At 39.6% G+C, this 25,563-nt stretch overlaps 5 protein-coding genes and 1 long non-coding RNA gene across 6 annotated transcripts; 2 read left to right on the forward strand and 4 right to left on the reverse strand.

The window, feature by feature from the left end:
• Positions 1-66: 66 nt before the first annotated feature.
• Positions 67-1,451, reverse strand: LOC5569389 (replication factor C subunit 3). The gene is made up of 2 exons (XM_001658416.2): positions 724-1,451; positions 67-613 (listed from the first exon to the last, which is right to left on the reverse strand). Exons 1-2 carry the CDS (start codon positions 1,312-1,314, stop codon positions 128-130), a joined length of 1,077 nt encoding a protein of 358 aa, XP_001658466.1. The 5' UTR covers positions 1,315-1,451; the 3' UTR covers positions 67-127.
• A 20-nt stretch (positions 1,452-1,471) lies between these two features.
• Positions 1,472-12,926, forward strand: LOC5569387 (coiled-coil domain-containing protein 93). Its single transcript, XM_001658414.2, is given in 10 exon segments — positions 1,472-1,493; positions 1,647-1,738; positions 1,740-1,760; positions 1,825-2,033; positions 10,976-11,441; positions 11,503-11,547; positions 11,609-12,027; positions 12,088-12,293; positions 12,353-12,558; positions 12,671-12,926. Coding segments are annotated over 10 exon segments (1,872 nt in total). The 3' UTR covers positions 12,857-12,926.
• LOC110680819 (uncharacterized protein C12orf73 homolog) lies at positions 12,916-13,609 on the reverse strand. The gene is made up of 2 exons (XM_021856598.1): positions 13,306-13,609; positions 12,916-13,245 (listed from the first exon to the last, which is right to left on the reverse strand). The coding sequence occupies exon 2, from the start codon at positions 13,122-13,124 to the stop codon at positions 12,930-12,932; it is 195 nt and encodes a 64-aa protein (XP_021712290.1). The 5' UTR covers positions 13,125-13,245; positions 13,306-13,609; the 3' UTR covers positions 12,916-12,929.
• On the reverse strand, positions 12,934-13,609 carry LOC110680818 (small integral membrane protein 4). Its single transcript, XM_021856597.1, has 2 exons — positions 13,306-13,609; positions 12,934-13,245 (listed from the first exon to the last, which is right to left on the reverse strand). Exons 1-2 carry the CDS (start codon positions 13,460-13,462, stop codon positions 13,157-13,159), a joined length of 246 nt encoding a protein of 81 aa, XP_021712289.1. The 5' UTR covers positions 13,463-13,609; the 3' UTR covers positions 12,934-13,156.
• Positions 13,610-20,989: 7,380 nt separating this feature from the next.
• On the reverse strand, positions 20,990-21,665 carry LOC110680821. The gene is made up of 2 exons (XR_002503000.1): positions 21,285-21,665; positions 20,990-21,218 (listed from the first exon to the last, which is right to left on the reverse strand). It is a non-coding gene; the product is annotated as an uncharacterized LOC110680821 (long non-coding RNA).
• A 696-nt stretch (positions 21,666-22,361) lies between these two features.
• On the forward strand, positions 22,362-24,997 carry LOC110680820 (protein arginine N-methyltransferase 5-like). Its single transcript, XM_021856599.1, has 2 exons — positions 22,362-23,848; positions 24,373-24,997. Exons 1-2 carry the CDS (start codon positions 22,507-22,509, stop codon positions 24,903-24,905), a joined length of 1,875 nt encoding a protein of 624 aa, XP_021712291.1. The 5' UTR covers positions 22,362-22,506; the 3' UTR covers positions 24,906-24,997.
• Positions 24,998-25,563: the final 566 nt, after the last annotated feature.

The following is a 25,563-nucleotide window of genomic DNA, read 5'->3' on the forward strand; positions in this document are numbered from 1 at the left end:
GTGTGGTTTCGCTCTTCCGGGTGAAACATTATCAGAACTATTGAAAGTTTAATAAACATTATTGTGTAAGTGACGGAAGTTAGTTTTTATTAAAGAAAGAAAAGCAATTTCGAGATTTCCGGGCAGCCTAGAAGTCATCCATGTCCATCGCGGAGGCCTGATTCAAGAACTTTTTATACAGTGCCATGAATTGCGCCACGAATGCTTCCAGGTGGAAGATGTGCTTGCTTCCCTGCTGCATCCGATGTTCGTAAGTTCCGGCAAAGTTAAGCGTTTGCGTCTTCAGGCTCATGTCGCAATTTTTGACTAGATTCTCCACCAACCCTCGGAAGATGATATCGGATGGGACGCCCTGCGAAAGAAGCTCATATAGACGCTCCCGGACGGCTTCCAACTTTTGGGGTGATTGCTCCTGGACGATCTGGTTGGCGGTTTCCCGGAGGAACACCTGCCAATCGATTTCCGGCACTTCTTGGTTGACCGTAAACGGATATTGTTGGACCTTGCAGGCTTCCAGCATAAGAATCGCCCGACGAAGATTACGTTCCGATTTCTCGGTGATTCTTGTGGCCAGCTCCGAGGGGATGTGAAGACCTTCCTTTTTGCAGATGTTCTGTGAAGGGATTAAGGTTTGTGTGATAGTCTCTTAATTGTAATTGTAATTGTAATTTATTAACGTTACGATACCCTGTCTTAATAATGAAAATGCCTGGAAATACTCACGTTCAGAATACTGACGATCTCCTCGTTGGTCGGAGCCGACACTCGAATCCCCAAGCAACGACTCTTCACCGCCGGAATGACTCGCGAAGTGGAATTGACGCAAAGCACCAACCGGCAGGTGGCCACGTATTTCTCCATGGTTCTTCTTAGGGCGTGCTGAGCGTCTTTGGTCAGCTCGTCCACTTCCGAGAGCACGATCGTTTTGAACTCGCGCTGCCCACTGGGATCGATCTGTTGCGTTTGGGCAATCTGCTTGATCATATCGGTGATGACAACCCGATCATAGATTCCGGCATCCGATGGATTCACTTCGATGTGATAGTTGCTGCTGACGGTCATGATTTCCACCTTGCGATTCGAGGGGGTGGTAAAGTTCATCACTTCGTTCCGGAGACGCTCCACTCCCGAGCCGTACAGTTCCCGCAGGAGGCACATGATCCGGGTCTTCTTTCCTGCGCCAGACGGGCCGTAGAACATCAAATGCGGAAAGTCTCCCTGGGCGCAAAGGTTCGTGAGGTGCGTGGCTTGCGTTTTGTGGTAGTCTAGTTTCGAGAGTTCACGCGGGCGGTAACGGTCAACCCAGAGAGCCATTTTGAACGAGGTTTTCAGGCGGAAATCACTGAATAATCACAAAAATTATTAACTTTTGAAGAGCGTTGGAACTTGAAGTTTTTGTTTGTATCGCTTGATCGTTGCGCGCCAACTTTAGATTGAAGCCCTTCGGAAACATACAGTTACAGCTGCAGACATGTCAAAACTACTCGAAACGTGCTCAAAATCCCGGGAGCTGATACCACTCCAGTGGCAGTTGCATTGAGTTTGTCAAAATCAGCTGTTTTCAAACTGACAACATAAAAGTGCATTTTTGTTATCACAAAATAAATTGCATCGGAAATTTGTAATTTTAATTTTTCATAAAAAAGTGATTGTAATCAACGTAGAATGTGAGGAAAATGGTTCGAAGAATCTTTTCAGTAAGCACCTTCCAAACATCAAACTGGCCACTCGTTTCGAACGCTGATGGCAATGAGATTCAGGTAAGTTCCCCAAATCCCCCAAAGATCTCTCCACTTTTCTTATGTTTCCGTACCTCATAATCAGGTGGAACGTCGCGAAGATGAGGAACAGAAGCGCAAGGAGCAGGAAATCATCGACATCCTGGTGGGGGCCGGGTACTACCGGGCGCATATCCAGGGTTTGTCCATCTTCGACAAAATCGTCGGCGGAATGACCTGGTGCATCGAGGCTTGCGATTACGACGTGGACGTAGATCTGCTCTTCCACGAGAATCTGACCATCGGACAGAAGATGTAAGTGATTCGTTGCCAGGGTTGGTAGCGGGGCTCTTCATAAAGACTTGATCCTTATTATTTAATGCAGGGGTTTTCAGCCTTTTTTGCTCGCGGAGCACTTTTTTAAAATAAATTGTTGCGCGGAGCACCTGTTATGATATCCGTTTGAAATCTGATTTTTTACACACTTAAATCGAGACTGTAATTCCTACTAAAATCTTAAAGTGAGATTTATAGTCAGTGACAAAAGTTGAGTAACCAATTGCTGTTTTTCCATACAAAATGCCCAAGTTTGGAGCTTCGTATCTCAGCTTCTGGTAGTTTCTGATGATGAACTACAAATAACCTGAAATTTTGTGAATTTATTACAATGACTTTTAGAGAGTTGTTCGAAGACTAAAGTAAGTAATCGAGTTATATTTTATTTAACTCACAAACGGGTGGTTGATGTTTCTAGTAAATTTGTGTAACTTCTGAAAGGGAATGATTTCGCCGAGAAAGCCAATAAATACCGATTTTAATTTAATCTCTTCAGTATAATTTCCAATTTTTTTTTTATTTGATTTAGCAAGCTTTTTTATTTCAGAATTAAACTGTACCAATTAGGCATCTAAGGGTTCATGTACAAATTATGTCAAGCTCCAGGAAGGAGAGGTTCAGGTACTGAGTGACAAGCCTAACAAAATTTTTGGAGATCTCATACAAAAAGTTTGACAAGAAGGAAACCAAATGGAGCTATACCTATTTGCTTTTTTTTGACTTTCAATTTTAGTTCGAACACAGCGAGTTTCTGCAGTGAAATATATTATTTTTTGAGTCCTTCATTAAAAAGTTAACCACAAGTTCAACACTCAAGGATTTATGGGTCAATCCGTGAAATATTTCTAATTTTGTATCACCGTGACCAAATTTTGACTATTATCGGAGTTACATCAGTTGTATTTTCGACGAAAATAAGTATCCCAACAAAACTTTCGCAACCTGAAAGTTTTAAATTACTCTTTCGTGAAAATTGGATCTAAATCCAGAAAAACCCAATTTTGCAGCCAAAGCTTTTCCATACAAAATGTCAATTTTCGTGATCAAACTATCTGGTCAAACAAACGCCAACAGAATATGTTTAACCTTTCATTTCTAACCTTTTTTTTAGTAAAATTCTGAACGTTTTCGTGACTATATCCGAAGTACATGAAATTTCGATAATGATCGAAATCAAGACACCGTTATACACACACGTAAAAATTGTGTTTCATCATCCACTATAACTTCGAAAACATCATAAGGTGAGAATGAATGAAAGAATAGAACCACTGCTAAATTTTTAAGATCGCAAATCAAGAGAACAAATAAGTGGCCTTAAATGAAAATTTGATCGATTGGTCGCAATCAGCGAGTTACTAATTTATCAAATTTTCAGCGTGATTGGTTGTTTTGTTCTCTAAATGTTCTCTATGTATGGCTTGGTTTGGGATAATAAAAGCATTTTCAAATCAAAAAGTTAAGTGTATTTCAAAGCATTGATACAAACTTTCAAAACTGTCGCGGAGCACTTGCTAAGGGCTCGCGGAGCACCAAGTGCTCCGCGGAGCACGATTTGAAAACCACTGATTTAATGCAAGTCTTTATTTTTAATGGAACGTCTCAGAAATCTCTATTGCATTCGAAATGGTCTTCAAAGTCACTTCTTACATTATCCTGCTGATCGTTAATATTGGTACATAATTCTGGAGCAGTGGTTCCCAACATTTTTGAAGCCGCGGCTCTCTTCGATATTCTAGAAACATCTTGCGGACCTCTTAAAATTAACATTCTTGGAATCAAATTTTATGAAAGTTAAGTACAGTCGAATTTCGTTCGTTGCACTTTCTTTTAAATGGGCTACGTTTTAATTGGGCTCCCGTTAGTTGATCTACAGCCCACCTAAAACGAAGGCAAACGTCATTTTCGCCTTAACCTTCGGGCTGTCGCGCTGTTGTACTTTGTACAACAGTTGTGATTTATATTCTAGCATTTTGCAACAAAGATAAAAGACACCCAACCAAAATGTATTCCTCAAGAATCTTCTTAAGAACAATACTCGACAGTTTTTATTTACAGTATGACCCTTTATAATACGGTAAAATCAAAAAATGTACATGGAAGTCGCATAATAATGAATGCACTATGTACGGTTCAAGAAAACCACAGCTTGAAATCGTCATTGTAATTGTAATTGGGTCCTAAAATTTTTAATGAAATCTTGTTTTTATTTAATAACACGAAAGAGCATGTTACTCTACCTACTTTAGCAATTTTTCTCGCTCAAATAATGGCTGTATCATAATAAATCTTCGAGCTGTTTAGTAGAATACCTATAAGTAGATGAAAAAACCGAATTTAGTACTATACCATTTAATTCCACTAGAGTTTGTATCCTTTGACAGATACGCGTATTTCGACCTCAACTGTAAGGCCGTCTTCAGTGTCGTGTACTAGACTCGACTAGTCGAGTCTAGTACACGACACTGAAGACGGCCTTACAGTTGAGGTCGAAATACGCGTATCTGTCAAAGGATACAAACTCTAGTGGAATTAAATGGTATAGTACTAAATTCGGTTTTTTCATCTACTTGGCTGTATCATGTTTAAACTTTAAATTAAAAATGTTGTCCATAAATGAACCTTGACACTTTTGATCATGTTTGACGTTCGCTTAGTGGACAAAAACACCACAGGGGTTTTAGTTCGACCACTGGGGTTGTTCCTATCTGACATTTCATAAGGGACACGGAAAACAAAATACACCCAAAATTTGAGTTTAAGCCAAAGGATGTGACAAAATCTAAAAAAATGTTTTTTGGGCTTAAACCAACGGAAAACATTAGAAAATTGAGTAAACTTGCGTTTTTGGCCTAAACTTAAGCGTTTGGCACTAAAATTGGGACAGGGCTTTAGGACCCTATTGCTCAATCCACACCCTGGCAGACAATTATCCGCCCATCTAGACACGGGCTGGGTGAGGACCTACCAAGCCTCCCCCGTTAACATGTCCTATACCGTTTAGCACACCGGGATCTTCCACAAGCAGGCGCCGGAATTAAAGCGGTCCCACAAGCTTCAGATACATTAAATAGATATAGTCCCTCTGGCAATAAACCGAATGGCGCCCTCCGCTTCACCACTAGTACTGCTTCCCCACACGCCAAGCACAATATCGAAAATAGCGCGTTGTATAGCAAATACAGTACACCACCTCCGACACTATGCCAAATGTACAGGAAAAACAGCACCAGTAAGAAAGCGGAAGACGCACTACTCGGTTCAGTGCCAGAAGGACTATAAGTATAACGAAGAAGAAATGAAAAGATACAGGGTGTCCGCAAATTATCCGAACAGCAAAATATTAGAAAGATGACCTCGCATTGAAAACAATGAAAAATCAATGTCCATGTACCTTTTATAATATATCTATATGCTAACACAAAATACAACTTTAAAAAATTTCGAAATAATTACTTGTTACTGAGATAGGCAAATTCAAATTTTTCGGAAACGTTTTTCCTGAGGGCCGCTAGTCATACTGGAGATGTGTTATCCCTAAAACCTAAAAGAGATGAATCCAAATGTCCTATTATTATTTGAAGTAATCTACAGGAAAGTGGCTTCAAGTTAGACTGAAAATAGAAAATTGTACGGTGCAAATCCAGTGAACTGTATGGACATTTCTCTCCCGTCATAAAGCTCGGAAAACAGCTCCCTTTAAGACACCTCAATACATTTGGGTTGGTTGTGCAATTATTTGAAATCGGAAATGTGTCAAACTTACTTCTTAAGAATATAATAAGCCAATATTTAAAACCATGCAAAAATATTGAATTTATTATGCTTGATTGTATAGAGCCATGTCTTCAAAGTTTGTACGGATAATTTGCGGACACCCTGTAGTAGAGTTGGTTCGGTTATTTGATTGCTGAAACGAAAAAAAAACAGAAAAAAACAGAAACAAAGTGTTAACATTAAAACGGGGTTTTATAATTGATAAATGTATCGATAGTTTCTCATCTGTTACGTTTCCTTATCGTAGCGCTGTCGATTTTTTCCATCTCCAGGGTGTTCGTCTCCGCTCGAGCAATGAGGACCATGATGAAATGAGAATATAAAAATGTGAGCATTAGTGTTGATCTAGTAATAGATTAATTTAAACTGCTTTTCATGTGCTAAGTAACTTGTAAACTCCTACTCAATTATGTTTTGTTGGCCTACACGTTTTATTTAGACACAATTTTTATTTAGAAAACTATTTGGATCCGAATTTTAGGTGCAGATTGAGCATGTTTGATAAAACAAGCATCCTGTTTTCAGTTAAAGAATGTTCAAGAAGTTGATGATTCTGTTATTTATACTGGCTACATACAAGAATTCACTATTGATGTAATATATGGATATTGAAAGTTCCAACGCGCGATTATAATACTTCAGTTTTCGTGCTGTTGTATTGGTGTAAGTAGTGGGAAACCAATCAGTTTGGTGATTCTAACGGTAACAAATAGCAAGACGAAAGGAAAGTTGATAATCTATCATCATTATGATTTCAGTCCTAATTTCATGATCCGTTTAATAAATTCCGCGTATGATTCGGCAATTTTAACAATTTATACATGTGTATTCGAAGAAAACAGACTACGAGCATTTATTACCTGTTGCAAGGTTCCTAATTGATCAGATATTTATCATTTTCTACAGCCTAATTTAATAATACCTACATTGGGTTGTAACAAAAATTTGATCTTGGGATGTTGATTTGCCTCCTAATCATAGTTTCGACAATAGTCACATGCTTACTATCCCTTATGGCAGTGTTGTTGATTCTATTGTCTATCGCTCATCAGTTTCGCGCCACCCGGCAGGGACTTGGTCCTATGTACCCAATACTCTGCTGTGTCTTAACTTCACGCAATACATTCTGTAGATGTGTGATACAGTTTGCGGAATATTATGATTTATCACTTCGTTCAGATGGAAAATTCTGTTATGGTACCATATTCACATATCAGATAACTCCCACCTGGAACGATGTAATACATCGGAGACATGTAGATTCAGATGTATGCATACGATCTATGCCTAGTTCGGCTCTGATCGACAGGCAATCAGTGTATTCAGTTTTTCAACTAGCTTGAAGCGATGAACGTTTCAAGACAAGCTCTCCACTATATCTGCAAGCAATCACCGGTCGTCGATAGACATTTCGGTTCTTTTCTGCTAAAGATAGATCCGATTTTATGCCAAAGACTATGGCTCATGCTTTTCAATACAGCTGGAAAAACAAGAACTACACCCAGCACCAAATAGTACGTAACTATGAGGCGGACCGGAAGGTTTGATGAGCAATCCCCACCAAAAAAAAAAAAAAAAAACACAGCTTGAAATCGTCATAATCCAGATAATATAGAAACTTGGGGTCTTTAGTAAAGTTGTTCTGGAGGTGAAGCGCTATCTGATGGTACCTCATTTAATTCGGAATTTGACCGCTAGGTGGCACTAGTGGGCATGGAAGTTTTACTTTTGTTTTGCAGATTTTTCAGGATCCTGGCCATTTAGAAGGATGTCGTCTTCGGCAAAGTTGTTTAGTAAGTTAAAGACTATCATTATCTATCGAGCTAGTTGATTCAAAATTTTGCCACTAGGTGGCGCTATTGAGCATGAAACTTTTGTTTGCAGATATCTCAGGAGCCTGACCACTTAGAAAGATGGTGTCTTCGGCAAAGTAGTTTGGTAGCTCAAGGGCTATTATTATCTGAGCCAAGAAATACGATATTTTGCCATCAGGCGGCGCTAGTGAGCATGAAATTTTTGTTTTGCGGATACTGCAGGATCTTGATTTTTTAAACAGGCACCTTTGGCAAAGTTGTTCAGAAGCTCAGGGACTATCATTATTTTAATAAATCTTTAACTTTAAGGATTAAACAAAGAAAGAATTTGAGCTACTGAACAACTCTGCCGAAGGCACTATCTTTCTAAGTGATCAGGCTCCAGAGATATTTGCGAAAGCAATGTTTTATGCTCACTAGTGCCGCCTAGTGGCAACATTTTGAATCAACTAGCTCAAACAATGATAGTCCTTGAGTTACCGAACAACTTTGCCGAAGACGCCATCTTTCTAAGTGGTCAGGATCATGAGATCTGGGAAAAGCTTAATGCTCACTAGCGCCGCCTAGTGACGAAATCCCGAATTTCTTGGCTATAGTAATAAAAGCCCATAAGCTACTGATCAATTTTGCCGAAGACGTCATCTATCTAAGTGGTCAGACTCATTAGATATTCGCAAAACCAAGGGTGTTGTACAAAGTACAACGAGCGACTATTCGCGTTACAAAAATTCGCGCGACGACCGAAAGGTTAAAAGCAATCCATGAGACAGCTGCGATCAGCTGGTTTTTTTGTTTACCAAGAGCTTTTGACGTTTCGCAATGAACTAATCTACGATGACGTCACGCCGCAACTTCCAGCGGGAAGAAAATCTCCACTGCGGGCCGTGTTTACAAAAAATGAACAATTTCGCTGCACATTCATCCACTCAATGTTCATCCGGTGAACATTCATTCACTGGATGTTGGTCCGGATGTCATTTTATGTAAACATGGCCCGCATTTACAACGGAAAAGAAAAAGAAAGTCGACAATAAAAGAAGATCGTGGATAAGTCCATCGGAGTGACCGTTCGATTACAAAGGAAAATGTGAAGCTCCGGCAACACTCGCATACTTTGTTTACTCATTCGTTTCGGTTGCATTCACACTTTGAGCTGTCAGTCCTATCCAGGGCTGCCACATAAATATGTTTACAGTGAAAGTCTCCTCCTGCGTCAATACAGTGGGTTTTCCGACATTTTTCGATGCACACCTTGCCTTAAGCTTCATACAAAAAGTACTTTCAGGAATATTATATGTGGCCGTTGCCTTATGGATTGAGTGACTCCTGGTAAGATCGACAGCTTTTAGCATTTGCAATGACGTACATGTATTTAAGATCCATTTTGAATTGCTAGAAGTGCGCAAAAATTAAGACCCTCATGTAAAAAATGGGTCCTTACATTGCGCATCGCTTTTTTTTTTCAAATAAAAATTCGACATATTATATGAAACATTAATTGAATTACTAGAATATTACCGTTTTTGCAAATACACCGCAAATCTCGCATAACTTCTGATCTCGCCCTAAAAGCCATTGGTAATCATGTGTGTAGCTCATTGTTTCTGAGCATTTGAATGGATTTTCATGTTATTTCACAACGCTATGGGGAAGAAAGGATCATTATCTATCTGCCCGTGATGTTGGTTTGGATGCTTATTCTTTCATTTGCTCAGAAACAACGAGCTACACACGTGGCTACCAATGGCTTTTAGGGCGTTATCTCAGAGTATGCGAGAAATATATTTCTCATAACACAGTTTTGTTCAGAAAAATGTTGATTTTTGGAAGAGCCACTCCTTAGTGCTTGTGCTAAGACGGTGTAAAAGTTGAGGATAATACGTGTGACGATAAGGTTTTTTGGTTATTTACTAACATTAACAAGGGTTTCTTAGTAAACAAATGTATGTCAAATACTTATTTCACATAAACAAACATGTTAGTGAAACAGAATTGTTGAAAAAATCATTGATTAATTTTAATTTTTTCATGCTTGTTAAAAATGCGCAAAGTTTGGAACTGCGCAAAGTAAGGTGCGTACACGGTAGTTGTTTAATGGCCATAGATAACGGTACCTCAGACCATCACTGGATACAGCTAGCTGAAATGCTAGCCAGAGATAACCCTCTAATACTCAACCCCGCCTTTAGACGGGCTACACTTTGGAATTTTGTGTATTTTTTCGTAGCTCGGAAATCAAAATGATTTTATTTTTGGCTTTAACCTTGACTCATGGCACGCATATAAAAAACATTTTTTATGACTTTTGATACTTTTTTTGTATTTTTGAAAATTGTTTGAAAAGTTGTATTCTTGTATAACCTTCAAATGCATATATATTTTTCTACTATCAACCTATCACAGAAGAACAGCTTGGTGGTATTAAAATAATTTCAAACCTGTTTTCCGGTAATTACACGGAAAATAAAAATATTTCCAGAAAAAATAATAAAAATTTAATATTTAAAAGTATTGTAAAAACTTGAATTTTTATTATTGCCAAAAATCAATAATCAGAAGAGGCTTCAAAAAAAATGTAAAAGAATGGGAACGTTCAAAAATAAAAATTATAAAAATCAAAAACCAAAATTCATAAATTTGTGGATAAAAATAATAAAATATAATAATAAATAAAACTTGGGTATTAGAGGGATAAAAGCGCTACGCTATGTTGGGTTCCTGCGCATGTGGGAATTGCCGGAAACGAAAAAGCGTATCATTTTGCGGCAATCGGGCGTGGAGATAATGAACCTAATATACCTATTCCTGCGATGGAAGCGAAGAAAATAGTAAAAATATACATCAGATACAGCTGGGAAGGCGAGTGGCGAAATTCGAACGATAGTTTTCTTCGGAGGATAAAGAACTCAACAGTTCCTTGGCGGGACAGGAAATCAAGCAAAGAACGAAGGGCAATTACTCGATTGCGTATAGGACGCACCAACATCTCTCACAGTGCAATCTTCTCACAACAACGTTTGCGAGGTCTGAAGGGACGAGGTTACCGTGCTGCACATCCTTGCAAATTGTCGCAAATATGATACAGAAAGGCTAGAAGCCAAGTTGGACGCGGGTATCAACCCTATTCTCAGCAACAACGAAGCAAACGAGGAGAAATTGATCGAGTTCTGAAGAAAACTCGATTACTAGATAGAATTTAAGTAATCTGTTAAGTTGTTTCTTCTCTTTATTAAACAATAATAATAATAATTAAAGTTCCTATTTTAAGACACTCAATTGCTACCAACCCTGTTTATTTTACACTTTTAAAGATTTTCCAACTATTTCCAGCTCCCTAACGGAAAAGATCGTCGTGGTCCTACCGAAGATGAAGTGTCCCTTCCAGCTGGAACCGCACCAGATTCAGGGTCTAGATTTCATCAACATCTACCCGGTGGTGGAGTGGTTGGTCAAACGGTCAGCCGAAAATCGCAGCGAAAAGGCCGAAAAGCTGAAGAAGCTAGCGGCGTCTCAGTTCCAAAATCACTTCACGCTTCAATCGGACCGAGAAGCCAAGCAAGTGCACTCGAAGCAGCTGGAGAATCTCCGAACGGTTGAGGATAGATACATTCCGAAAAGGCAGTTCAGACGCACGGAGAAGGGTCCGGACGATGTTATGAGCCGGGTGAGGATCACCCTAATGGAGTACGGAACGAGGGACTTTTCGGTAAAGACGAATGTGGACATTGCCGAGGTGGACGATGCCCATGATTCCGAGGATGTGTTTGAGGGCATCCTGCAAAGGACGGAACAGGAGGTAGATTTTGATTTGCTAGAGATGGCATGCAGCTTCTTACGTTTTAATTTATTGATTTTAGCTTGATTTCGATAATTTGTTCAAAACTTTATCAGTTGCAAAAGAGGTAAATTTAGTTTTAGCCTTCTGTTCACAAAGATCGCAAGCTAAAATTTTTCTTTTAATAGCAAAACATTTCGGTTGAACTGACGGACGCTGAAAGAAGCGCCCTGAATCAGCACTACGAGGATCTTAAACGAGAGATGTCGATCGACACCAGCCAGTTGTCCGAGCAGAACAAGATCAAAACGATTCTAGCCACGAAGTTAGCTCTGGAGAAAAAGCTAGACCGCGTCAAGGCTTCAAATGGCAAGCTGAAGGAAGCTTTGCAGCAGGAACAATTAGACTTGGATGAGATGAAGAATCTCAAAGGCTCCCTGGAGGGGGAAATCCATAATCTAGATAACTTGGAAATCGACGAGAAGAACCAGAAAATTCTGGCTCACGTTCAGGAGTTGATTCTCAAAAACGAAAGGATGAAACAACTGGAGACGGAATTTAAGGAACAGTGCAAGAAGGAGTTGGCTGATCTACAAGAGAAAATTTTGTGAGCAGTTGATTTAACATTCTATTGAAATCTCGGGAACTAATGTCCTTTTGATTACAGGAAAGCCGAAACTTCCACCCCAGACGAAGACATAATCGAATATCAGAAGCAGTTGGAGGTCGAACAGGAACGTTTGAAATCCTTACGTCTGCAGCTGGCCAAGAAAAACCGTGCCTATGTTTCCATCAATCGCCAGCTAGATAACATTCCAGATCGTACTGAGCTGGCTCAGTATCAGAGAAGATTCCTCGAGCTTTATAATCAAGGTACCGTATTGAGATTGTAGTTCTTGAACGGAGTAGTTAATCCGATTCAAAATTTGCAGTCAGTGCAACACATCGCGAAACGAAGCAGTTCTACACTCTGTACAACACTCTCGACGACACCAAGCTATACCTGGAGAAGGAAATGTCGCTGCTGAACTCGATCTACGAAAACTACGGCAACGCCATGCAGTCGTTCAACTCGCGGGAGCAATTTGTGCAACAGTTCGAAACGATTGTCGAAGGCATCCGCAACAATAAGGCTAAGGTACGTGTTGCGACTTTACTTCAATTTCATTAGACAACGCTTGAAAGAGGAAACGGAACATACACGTGCCCTGCGTTTAAACTTCCCCCACTGCTCTTTCCATTTCCCGTAGGTCAAAACGAAGTGCGATGACGAACGTGCCAAACGGGATGGCTTGAATGCGCAGCTTTTGTGTCTAGTCGAACAGCAGCGCAAATATGCTACAACCGTAAAACAGTTGACCGCTGAGTGCCAACGGAACGAGGCCCTGTTGCGACGCCACCAGCAACTGCAAGCAGAAGTCGACCGAAGCGAATAATTTCCATACCTAAGTTTAGTCCTATCCCAATGCTATCGAAATATAATCACAAACAGAGATGAGATTTGAACTATTACTTTTTTATTCCATCGTCGGATTGCTGTTCAACTACCCTTAACCGCTGGGACTGGATTTCCTTCTCGATATAATAATTCAAATCCTTCAGCGGATTATAATAAAGGTGCACGATCTGCGAACCAGCAAACATCGAAAACAGAGCCGCAGCCATGAACTTAACGTATTCTTTTGTGGGAACCCCTGCTGGCATGTTTGTGCCGATTTTTCAACCGTTCGTTGTTCTTAGTTTGATTCCCGAATCGGTTCCAGCTGGTGAAGTCGTAACCGCTCTTCGACAATATCCTTGGCTTGTCTCTTCTTGAATGTGTTATCTAAAACACGACAGGCACCGTTTTAATACAACTTAGATCATTATTTCAAATCATACTCACAGAAATTGGTATCGCCCACGCGCCAATGGATCATGGAAAACTCCAGCGTTGCGCCGAGACCGAAGAACAGCGGCAGAAACCGGTAGATGCCCAGGTACTTTTTGCCTGGCCACAGGTCCAGCAGATGTTTGAGCGTTTGGCTACGACGGAAGCGCATTGGAACAATTTTTAGTGCTGATTTTTCATGCCGCGGACGATTTTATGTAACAAAATTCGCGCTGATGGCATGCAGACGCACCAGGCGAGATCACAACAAAATAGCAAAAATACGACGGCCGCAGCGACTGACAGTCAGGGCAAAACTGACAATTGTTGGACTAATGGAAAATAAATGGATGCTTTATCCAAATTCCCGGGAAGGGGTTTCGTACACGCCAGTGTTGCCAAATTTCTTGCGTAGCAATTCATAAGCACGGACCAAAGACAAATTAAAAACCTCCATGTCCCTTGCAGTTGCCCAAAATTTTATGGCTCATAAGGTAATCTAGAATGCCGTTCAAAGTGTACTGCGATCTGTCAAACTTGGTACCTTTTGCACTACCGAGGGACCAAATGCAGTACTAGAAGTGGTACCCAATCTGAGCCCGAGTGTGACGGACCTGCACGGACGTTTGCAAATACCCTTTAATGGGTAAAAATTCACCCATTTTCGCTAGAAGTGCCTCTCCACATTTAAAGGGTAAACACGGTTTAAGGCCGGTTTGCTACTGACAAGAAAAGGAATCGCCTATCTCGATGCGTGGAAAATTTCTTCCAAGAAATGGTCAAGAAAATCACTTTTTTCTGATCGCAGTACGCAGTTGAGAAGATATGTCACTTCAAAGGGGGCTCTCTGTAGGAAATTTCTTGACCCTTTCAGTCAAGGAATTTCTTTACTTTTCTTGAGCGAAACAGCATACTTAGCTTTACTCTTTAAAGGGTAAGAGCGGTTTCTGTCACATGATAGGTAAATTTTTACCCTTTTTGTAAATCTCGCTTGTGGCATAAAAAGAGTAAAAATTCACCCATTTTTGGAAGGGGAATGCAAATTAGCATAACCTCAACTTTAATAATGTGTTTTGAAATAAAGTATTACAATTACAAATACATTTTTATTACAAACAATAAGCATTATTATACAAATATAACTAATTGAAACACACATTTATTTTGTTTACACATAAGCTCCTCTAATCTGTCAATTGTTGGAATTTTGCTGCAGCCGGCTGGAACCGAGGCAGGAATAACAGGTAAATCTGAAATGTCTGTGTAGTTTGTGATCAATATAAATTTAACATTACTATATAAGTCAATAACTTACCTCTTCTTTGAACGCTGTATATACAAAAATAGAAAGATGAACTTAAAGATTTATAATTATACTTAATCTTCGGAACTGCGCACAACACAGCTGCATCTATGGAATGTTTGCTTTAACTATTTTTTCACCCATAAATGAGTTTTAAATACCCATTTTTAATCTGCAATGGCCAAAACATAATGGGTGTTTATTTACCCGTTTTTCATTTCTGTATTTACCCATTTTTTGACAGAAGTGTGAGCTATTTGAAAATGGGTAAATTTTCACCCATTAAAGGGTATTCGCAAACCACCGTGAAGACTTCCACTAAGGGCCAAGGATGGAAATCTAGTGATCATGACGATCATGACAAAATAAATGATGCACACTGTAAGATCAAAGTACCCTTTAAAGAGTAAAAAAGTACCCTCTTTGAAAGAAACTAGTTTAACTCATAAAAAGAGTAAAGGGTCTTTACTCATTAAAGAGTAAACGGCTTGTACGTCAGATTAACGAGTGAATTTTACCCATTATCCAAAAACATTTTTCTAAGAAACAGAGTAAAATTTAGTCTTTTTGAAATATATAAAATGCAAATCGATTTTAATGTTTCATTTCTAAGATAAATAATCAATAGAAAACTATGACCATAAAAACATTTTATTGAATAATATAATAACACATAATTCAGTCCGATGCGGGGGCATTATTTATTAAAGGCTGACTTGCAATCCTAATACTGCTGCTACCGGAGGTTATGTGCAGCGGGACAAGCATACGAGACTTGGCATCAGAAGTCTCGAGCAAACATCCTGTGAAATTTGATTGTTTTCATAGTAAGAACACGATAGGAAAATAATTTGAATGCACATATCTTGAAATTACTGGCTATCCTGGTTTTTATTAAATTGTTACGGGTTTGTGTACATAAACTATTATATCTTGTGCAGGGTCTGAGGGAGAAGTTAAATCTATTTTCAAATTACAAGGAAATTTTCACCCATTAAAGAGTAAATGGCCGGAATATATAAAAGGGTACTAAACACCCAACTAACAATTTTAGCGCTATAAACCAAGATTATTTGCTTTGTGCTGTATAACAGCTGAATTGAAGTAGCGAACGCATCAAACAATGAAAGCTGTCAAAAATAGAACGGTTAGCGTTAATACAGCTGTAACGCAAACGTTTTGCAGCTACAAATCTTAGCTGGATAAATTTCGTCAGTTATCGCTTTTGCAGCTTTCACTAAGCTGTAACTCAACACCGTAAAAGATAGCAACCTTATGATGTGGAATAGAACTCGCCATCAGCAATCCGGCTGCTTCTATACAATATGATTTGTTATGCTGCTCAATATATATTTAAGAAGCGCTTTGTCGTTAGTTATACAGCGAGCATACAGCAGTATGCTGGAAAACAACAACTTGTGGCGCATCTACTCAGCTTATTGGATGTAAACATTGCATTATCATTATAAAATATTGTGTGAACCGTTTTCGATGTAGAACAAAACGGTGTGTTTCCTTTGCCTTTCGATATAGACTGTGGTGGCAACAAGGACAGCGTCGAGACTTGTGGATGCAGAGATCGTGAGTTCGATTCCAAGCGGTGGCAGGTAACGTTAGGAACATTAAATTCTCAGATATTTATGATATGAATTCCGAAAGCTATGAAACAGCTTGAAAATAATATTTAATTGATAATACAGCGAAGCTGTATATTAATTATTCAACAGTTGCGAAATGGTTGAGAAAGCGCCTTCCGAAAACGTTACACGGCTACTTGTCGTATAACTGTCGAGATAGAGCAATGATCAATATGAATAAGAGCTGCCAACACAGCTTAATAGTAGCTGAGTAGATTCGCCAGATTTGTTGGTAAAAGGATCGCATAGAAGCTTTCGTTCGTATGTACAACGCCTTTACTCAGCATGAAGCCGTATAAAGAAGGCCTAGAGAATGTTTACATTTGCACTAAATGTTAATTGGGCACCCATTATTCGAAAAAATAATTTACCCTTTATTTTGACGTTTTCATATATCAGAAAATAATGGGTATTTTTCCACATTAAACGGTAATGACGAGTTTACAGTGCATCGCGGTTGTTCTTTATCATGCGAGCATAGCAACAACGATAAACCTTTAGTCGTCAAAGCCTAACAACAAACTCCGCTCCGCGAAAAATGAATCACTTGGCATGTGTGCTAACGATCAATTGTTCGCAAATCAAAGGCATAACATTTCGAGGATTTTGAAGCTTTTATTCCGCGATCTGTCTTCTGGTATGTCATTTCTGATCAGAAAACCAATCGGGCATAGTTTGTGCGGCAAATTATGCTGTGAACGCGTTCTGATTCATGTTAATCTCAACATGTTACAACATTCGACAAACGGTTTGTCCCGCGACAAACAGTGCATCAGATGCTCCATATACAGTGGGGATTCGCTCGTTGGAGGTCCGCTACATGGAATGACTCGATGGTTGGATGTTCGCTGGTTGGAAAATATTCCAACTAAAAAGCACTCAAATGTCAACAGAAAATGTCAAACTGACTCTGACGTCTGAGTACCGTCGCATAGTGGTTTCTGCGCTCGTGTACATACACGTTACATGTCACTAACACTACTTAAAAAATGCTGGTGGAAAATATAAACAAAGATCAGCTGTTCCCAGCAAAATCAAACGGCAGTATTTTCAACCAGCAAATTTGCGCATGTGTTTGTGACACCGCTCGGCGAGAGCTCAATTGAAGTCTCCATATATAGAACAAATGCGTATGTATATGTGCGTTTCGTGACGATTTGCTCTCCAGATGCGTTAGTGTGGAGCATTTTCACCAGCTGTCAGTCGTTCCAACTAACGGGTCGGATTCGCTAGATGGAAGGCAATCGTGTTCCAACCAGCGAATCCCCGCTGTATCCTTACTATGCGCGCGTAGTGAGATGTTCAAATCATGCTGCGGCAAGAGCGACGGTCATCTTAGACCATTCAAATACTATGTTGTTAGTCGCTAGAGGCGATTTTTTTTTCATCCTTGCTGAGGGCCCATTAAAAAATTTCATAACGCTGAAGGGGGTGGTTGCCCGGATAAAAACGTATCATTCAGTGAATGGAATAAACCATTAATGTACAATATAACGTATTGGATGCAATACAGCGTATTGTAATTGAATGTCGAAGCAATATTATCAGGTCCGTCCCACTCGGGCTCAGATTGGGTACCACTTCTAGTACTGCATTTGGTCCCTCGGTAGTGCAAAAGGTACCCAAGTTTGACAGATCGCAGTACACTTTGAACGGCATTCTAGATTACCTTATGAGCCATAAAATTTTAGCCAACTGCAAGCGACATGGGAGTCTTTAATTTGTCTTTCATATTATTCTTGTTTGGATATACAATTCAAAAACAATATAATATATTGTAACAGAACATTGTATTGTTTTTAATTGGTTTTATACCTTACAATTTTGGTCAAATTCCTATTTTCGCGTAAAACAACTGTTGCTTTTTTCTATGTAACTTTGCTGAAAGAAAAAAACAAAACAAGTTCAGAAAGCAAGAAATGGTGGGTGAAAAATATTCAAAAACTTAAAATAAGTAGGTTTTTAGAAGTCACTTGACATTAGGTGTAACGACGAATGCAACCATGATACAGTTCGTTGAATTGTTTTTGTATTGTACAACAATACACGAATTGTTAATCAAGACAATACATGAACATTATATCGTATTGTATTTTCAAAATGTTTGTATGAGAAAATATCTATATTTGTATTGTTACGATACTTTACCACCCATACATTATATTGCAAAAATCTCATATACCATACAGTGAACTGTTCAAAACAATATATTGTACTGTAATTGTATTGTCATTTTACATATACTGTATTGTATTTCCAATATATTGAATGGTACTGTTACAATACGTTATATTGTTTTTGTATTGTATTTTTTATTCGGGTGGGTGTCCACGTGATGTTACGGCTCATACAAAATTTATAAAATATTCATACATACAGCGTTAGGCTCCAAGCACAATGTGAACGGCAACGCGGTACAACGGCAAAACGGCATGCCCATCTTGATCTACACTTTACTTATCAATCCCATGTTGACTAAATCCTTTTCAACATTGACTTGACAAGTAGAGTGTAGCTCAAGATGGGCTTGCCGTTTTGCCGTTGTACCGCGCTGCCGCTCACATTGTGCTTGGGGCTTTACGCGGGGGTGGGTGGGTGTCAAAAATGGCCATTTTTGGCGTCTGAAATTTGTGAATAAACCCTAATCTGGCTGAGTTTGAAGCTGTCAAATAAAATATTGTAATTGAATGTCGAAGCAATATTATTCATGTTTGGATATACAATTCAAAAACAATATAATATATTAGGGGTATTCACTTAAAGTCTCGTAAAACATAAACCTGCGTAACTACAGCAAGGAAATATTTCAAATGAAATATTCCCCATTGCATGTGACGGAGTGTCAAAACGGATATTTTTAATCTAGTTATCTAGGTCTAACCGCTGTCAACGTCTATATATTTTTTTAAATCTGATATTTCAGCTCGTAAATTGATTATTTTTGGGATTTATTTTAGATGGGTTTTGTAATTTAACGACACACGAATTGATATTACAGATGGTGACAGGTATGCAATAGAGGTAAATGGTTGGCGTACCAATGTTATATCGAAAACAGCGAAGTTTGGTGCTTAGAAATTTCACATATGACCTTTTTTACCAGGGTACCTGGAGCTGACCCCAGAACATTAGGGATTGGTGAAGATACCTCCGTATTCATATTGCCTAAACACGCTATTTGGCCACTCGTACTTGGATTCGCATGATTCGATTGGGAGGTAGTTAAACTTTAATTGAAAACGTTCCCAGACCACTGAAGTAGATAAGTTAGTCTATTGTTTTTTTTCCACTCAATCGGTATGAATAAAAAGCATTAGCTGTTCCCGGAGCCTCTCAGGCAAAATCCGTATCCGTTGCTAAACCGATCATAATTTTTCCCGATCTAGATCAATGTATCCAATTCCGTCACCATGACACATATGAAGTTCAACATCCAGCTACAAGCTCTTATTGGAATGTGAATCATCAATCTTTTGTCAGTAATTAAATTCCAATTCACAGTGAACAGTGTTCACAGTGTTTCCAGCCGGGTATCGAAACATGAAAATGCATTTTCCGAATACGTACTAAAACAAACTGTTGACATTTGTTAAATCACCAGAGCGCTCATGGATTGCTGGGCCGTTGGTTTTGATCGTTCTGAAATATTCCATTCGCAGTTTATGCAATGTCATGGAATATTGCAAATACCCAATTTAGCATGGCTTACGCAGTGCTTTACGCTGTTAAGTGAATACCCCTATTGTAACAGAACATTGTATTGTTTTTAATTGGTTTTATACCTTACAATTTTGGTCAAATTCCTATTTTCGCGTAAAACAACTGTTGCTTTTTTCTTTAACCACCCATACATTATATTGCAAAAATCTCATATACCGTACAGTGAACTGTTCAAAACAATATATTGTACTGTAATTGTATTGTCATTTTACAATATACTGTATTGTATTTCCAATATATTGAATGGTACTGTTTCAATATGTTATATTGTTTTTGTATTGTATTTTTTATCCGGGTGTATATGGGACAATGTGACAGCATTGCTGTTCTGTCAAACACACGTTTTCTATGCTTTTCATAGCGGCCGTTTCGGTTAATTCAATGATCCATTGGAATTATGTCCAGTTACACGGGAAAAAATACTGTGGTGAAAATTACTATTTTAGCTGACTACGCCCATTCTTAATACTACCATGGAATTTTACTATGTTTACGGTACATCCCACCACATTACTGGTATTTTCGACAGAAAGCATTTTCACCAAACTGATTTCGACTGCAGACGTAAAATCAAGCGCATTTTTGGTCTGCTGAAAATTGCCGATGCGAGCGCTTCCCGCATAATTATGAACCATACATCTACTGTTTCCCATTCAATCCACAACAATTAACAACAGTATTCGTATAATTCGGTGTAAAATTAAAAATAACAATAAACCAACAGTACCATAAACGGGTTTTACAGTTCGGGGAATGGTATTTGCACAAATTACAATGTGGGAAATAGGCGGTTAAGTTATGTAACCATTTAAATAGGCCGATTTTGTCGAACAAAATTTTTTCATTACAATCTGCCAAACTGTTCACATACCTTCCATTTTTTGATCAATCTACTATAATCCAAACAGGTAGAGAATGGTTGAACTTTATAATTTAAATCAAAACAAATACTGTATATGTAATTATCGTTTAATTGTGAAGTATAGTATTTAACCCAAGAATTATCCCTGTTGTGATTAATCAGTGAAAGATGAACGAATTTGATCGTTTATGCATTTTTATTCATATTAGAGCAATCACACTGTAAAACAGATTGCGTTTCTTATTTAACCACTTTTTTCTGCTTTTTCGCCGTTCCAAACTCGGGGGGTTCTTGCTCGCACAATCCTGGGCCTTGAAAGCACGATTTCTCAGCTAGAAGATTACGGGAAGATCGGTAACGGTAATAATTTGTTGGTTTCATTTCTAGGTCACTGCAACAACACATCCTGGAAAAAACAAATTGGTGCCCGTTAGAACTTGGATCTAAGTTACACGGAATAAATTCTTCTTACCTGAGAAATCTGGATATGAAACGGGTCACTTGGGATCTAGCTCATAAGCCTTAAACCAGAGGGAAGAAGCTTGAATCCTTCTCAAATAAAGATCCGCCACTTGAAAATTTATTTCCGCACGAGTTTTTTTTCACTCCTAAACCAAACAAAACAAATGGCGAAACGATGAAAATATTCTAGGTACTTCGCTCACAAACACTAAAGCGAACCACTGTTTGCCAAACTGTTAAAAATAGGTTGTATACGGTAAAATGTAAATGTGTTAGTGTTTTGCGATAATGACCGTTTCGCAGAATGTCAAGTAATAATTTTACCATTTCTTGGAGATTTGAAACTCCGTATAATTTTACAATATCTGGACAGTATCTTTTATTGTTACTGTTTGGCAAACATCACGCAAATCATTGTTAAACGTCTTAAGCCTTAGACTGAATACAGTTCAACATAAAACCAACTGTTCGGAGTACATTAACCTTAACAGATAAAAGTGATTAATTGTTTTCAATGTAAGGCGAACTGTGATTCTCTATGCGGGTTATGCGTAGTATGCACCTGAAACGTAAAGCGCTCAAGTAAAATTTCTCCTTTTTACCCAAGTAGTTTTGACAGCTGATCCAATACGAGCGAAATGTCACTTTTACTTGCGGAATAATTGAGCGGCACATTTTTCCGTACGGAAAAGTGACAGCTCCATTTGATATGCACGGCAGGCGTTACTGACGTTATGAAATCAGCTCTACTTATCAGCAGCGTACAGCTCAAGTAATTTCGGTACCGGAATCATTCCTTGACCGTTTCTTGTCCTATCCTTTTGCACAGTACTTATGATCAGCGTACCGGCCATTAAGTTAACCCCCTAAAATGGTAGTTGTTACCACACAATTTTATTGCGTGTAACTTCAAACCGATTTCACTGAGAGTGTATTATATTAGTTTCACATTCGCCCTAATTCTGACTCTGTATTGAATTGTTTTGCGCGCGTGGTTTTGAATCCCTTCGGAAACGTTCACACATCGCAAAAATTATCTCGTGTTCGGCAGCATTTCCATTCTGCTCGACTCTGCGCACTCCCAAACAAAATAGCTCGAAAATACCCAAACAGAACCTCGTTTTCACGCGAATAACACACGGTTGTAGCCGATTTTCTTATCAGTGAAAATTTTCCGGAAAAACGTCCCCCAAAACAGTTAAATTCCATCGTTCGGATCGCGCACCGATACAATGTCCGAACCACCGCAAATCAAAGTGTCCATCTCGCTGCACCAGGACACGCTTTACGAGTTGGAAACGGCCATCGAGCACGCCGCCAAATCGAACTACAACTCGATCACAATTCCGTTGGCTCACCGGAGATTCGAGCGGGAGTTTGTACAGGAACCGCTCAAGACCGGCCACAATCGCTTCACGCGTTCGGATCTGCTGCTCAGTTCAACGCAGTGGCTTAATCGGGTGATTTGCCGGTTGAGTTGCGGTGTGGATTGCGATTCGGAGGACGATAATGTCCGAAAGCAGGGTGAATCGACACTCAGGCAGGAGCTTTCCTACGCGGAACATTTGGTGCAAAATGGATACATTCTGTTGCGGTTGAAGAGCGGGAATTGTGCGAATCTGGCCAGGGTTACCACCGTGGGGCTGAAAGGAGTCTTGCTGGTCGAGGTTCCGATGGTCAATCCGAAGGTAGCGCAGGCCAATTGGAGAAGCGACGCGGATTACGAATGCGGAGCGGATGATACGTGGAACTGGTGGAACAATTTCCGATCCTATGCAGACTTCGACACGCACGTGAAAGTTGCCCTCGAGTTTACGGCGGACATCCCGGAAAAACGGGAAATCTATCGTTGGCTTGGAGAACCGGTCGATGCGGTGGTTTTGTCCTCGAACATCTTTCTGACCAATGCCAACAACTACGCAGTTTTGTCCAAAGCGCATCAGGAATTGCTGGTACTGTTCTACAGAACGTTCGGATGTCATTTCATAGTAAAGGCCAATCCGGACGATAAACGGCTAGTCCATTACGCCGATTACATCAAGTACATCCTCCGGTCGAACTACAAGAAAGACCCGATGCAAGGATATGACGACCTGCTGGAGATCCCTCTGCAGCCCTTGTACGATAATCTGGACAGCTTCACCTACGAAGTGTTCGAGAAAGACCCAGTCAAATATATTCTGTACCAGAATGCAATCGAAGAGGCACTCCGGGACCGCGTCCCATCCTCTGAAATCCAAACCCGCACCTCCATCATAATGGTTGTGGGCGGTGGCAGAGGTCCTTTGGTTCGAGCCGCCCTAAATGCCGCCTCGAAGAGTAAGCGAATGGTGAAGATCTATGTCGTCGAAAAGAATCCCAACGCCATCGTCACACTGAGTGCCCTCATCAATGAACTGTGGAAGGACAAGAACATCGAACTCATTTCTACGGATATGCGAGAATTCGAACCCCCGGAAAAGGCGGATATTCTGGTTTCGGAGCTTTTAGGATCGTTTGGGGATAACGAGCTCTCGCCGGAATGCCTGGATGGCGCACAGAAGCATTTGAAGCCGGATGGAGTCAGCATTCCATGTAAGTTTTACTGAGTTGAATTACCGTACTTTCTGTGTGAAATTGAATCTAAATATGCTTGCTGAATTTTTCTCATTTCAATACTTAAGAGAATATTCAATTGATAAGTTTCAATAAATTTACGCTTAACGCCTAACTGTAGGCAATTTCCTATGGATATTCTAAATATCTTATGAACAATATTTACCTAGAAGCACCAATCATTACACACTAACATTCCTTCATCATCCCAACTGACTGTGAGGACTTGGCCGGCGCCGTTATTGATCAATGATACGTGCACTTCGAGAATAAGCAGAAAGTCCCGTTTAGTATCAATTTGGATACAAGTGCAATTCTTACCAGCTCCGAGTAATCACGGAGTAGACATGTACAGTCAGTCTTTTCCATGCTGCTCAAATATCACCAGTTACATTAATATTGGTATACCCTATTTGTAAATTAAATCGTATGGCACAATGATCATTTTCATTCGATTTATCTGTGCTCGTCGAATAACTATTTTGACATTATCTAAATTCCAGGCAAATCTACATCTTATCTCAATCCATGTATGGCGCCAAAGATCTACAGCCAGATAAGGTCGATGGAAAAGAGTCTACACGCCAAGGACCGAATCGTGACGTCCCGGTACATGGAAGGCACTTACGTGGCCTACCTGAAAAACGCCTATCACATCGACAATCCCCAGGCGGTTTTCGAGTTCGTCCATCCGAACCTGGATCCGATAATCGACAATTCTCGGTACAAAACGCTCCGCTTCAAGGCTCAGTTGGACTGTGTGATGCACGGCTTTTGCGGCTATTTCGATTCCGTCCTGTACAAAGACATCACCATCAGTATTCATCCGTTCACGCATACCAAGGGCCTCGCTTCGTGGTTCTCGATGTTCTTCCCGCTGACGGAACCGGTGCAGGTCCGGGCCGGCGAGGAGATCGTGGTCAACTTTTGGCGATGCGTTGCTTCCCACAAGGTTTGGTACGAGTGGAACATTACAGCACCCCGGCAGAGTCACATCCACAACGTCCAGGGACGGGCGCAACCGATCTGGAAATAGACAGGGTGGTTATTTGAGATGTATTTATTTGCAAGAGAAATTGACTAATCTTTCGGAATTGGATGAAATACAAAGTACGGACGTTGCACTGAGTCGTGATTTGATTAATTACCAATACACATTCCTTGGAACACTTGTAGTTCATGGGTGTTATGTCTATCTATCTAAAGCGGTATTTATTATTCAACCTTATGACTCTTGTTAAACTTTTCCGTAGTCCGAGCGAAGCGAGACTCGACTGAAATTTTATTGCATGTTAATAATGTGTAGTTTGAACATATTTAGTTCATACTCGGTAAGTAGGCCTTGACCAGGCAACATGGTTTTTTTCTTCGCTTGTCATTTTTTCTCCAATTTCAGATTCGAGATTTTCCGAGGATTTCAATTTTGGACGTTGATGTTGGTTACGATGTTTCCTGTTTTCAACTTATTTTCAAGAGTTTGTCTTCAGATATTGGGATTCAAAAACTTCAAGAATTTGTCGATTTGTGGAATTATTTATCGGAGGACCGTCTTCAAAATTCTAAGTATCATTCGAGATTTCCCAATGATTTCAATTTGGGACGTTGATGTTGAATACGTTTTTTCCTGTTTTGAACTTACTCTCAAGAGTTGGTGTTCAGAAACCGGGATTCAAAAATTTCAAGATTTGTTTATT

The sequence above is a fragment of the Aedes aegypti genome, unplaced genomic scaffold (genome assembly GCF_002204515.2).
Source record: "Aedes aegypti strain LVP_AGWG unplaced genomic scaffold, AaegL5.0 Primary Assembly AGWG_AaegL5_hic_scaff_1885_PBJ_arrow, whole genome shotgun sequence".
Taxonomy (NCBI): Eukaryota; Metazoa; Arthropoda; class Insecta; order Diptera; family Culicidae; genus Aedes; species Aedes aegypti.

Coding starts and splice junctions, on each gene's coding strand:
- LOC110680818 (XM_021856597.1), bottom strand. CDS start 13,462: ATGCGCTTCCGTCGTAGCCAAACGCTCAAACATCTGCTGGACCTGTGG. Junction 13,246..13,305: donor CGTGGGCGATACCAATTTCT/GTGAGTATGATT, acceptor GTCGTGTTTTAG/ATAACACATTCAAGAAGAGA.
- LOC110680820 (XM_021856599.1), top strand. CDS start 22,507: ATGTCCGAACCACCGCAAATCAAAGTGTCCATCTCGCTGCACCAGGAC. Junction 23,849..24,372: donor GGATGGAGTCAGCATTCCAT/GTAAGTTTTACT, acceptor TCTAAATTCCAG/GCAAATCTACATCTTATCTC.
- LOC110680819 (XM_021856598.1), bottom strand. CDS start 13,124: ATGCCAGCAGGGGTTCCCACAAAAGAATACGTTAAGTTCATGGCTGCG.
- LOC5569389 (XM_001658416.2), bottom strand. CDS start 1,314: ATGGCTCTCTGGGTTGACCGTTACCGCCCGCGTGAACTCTCGAAACTA. Junction 614..723: donor AGATCGTCAGTATTCTGAAC/GTGAGTATTTCC, acceptor ATCCCTTCACAG/AACATCTGCAAAAAGGAAGG.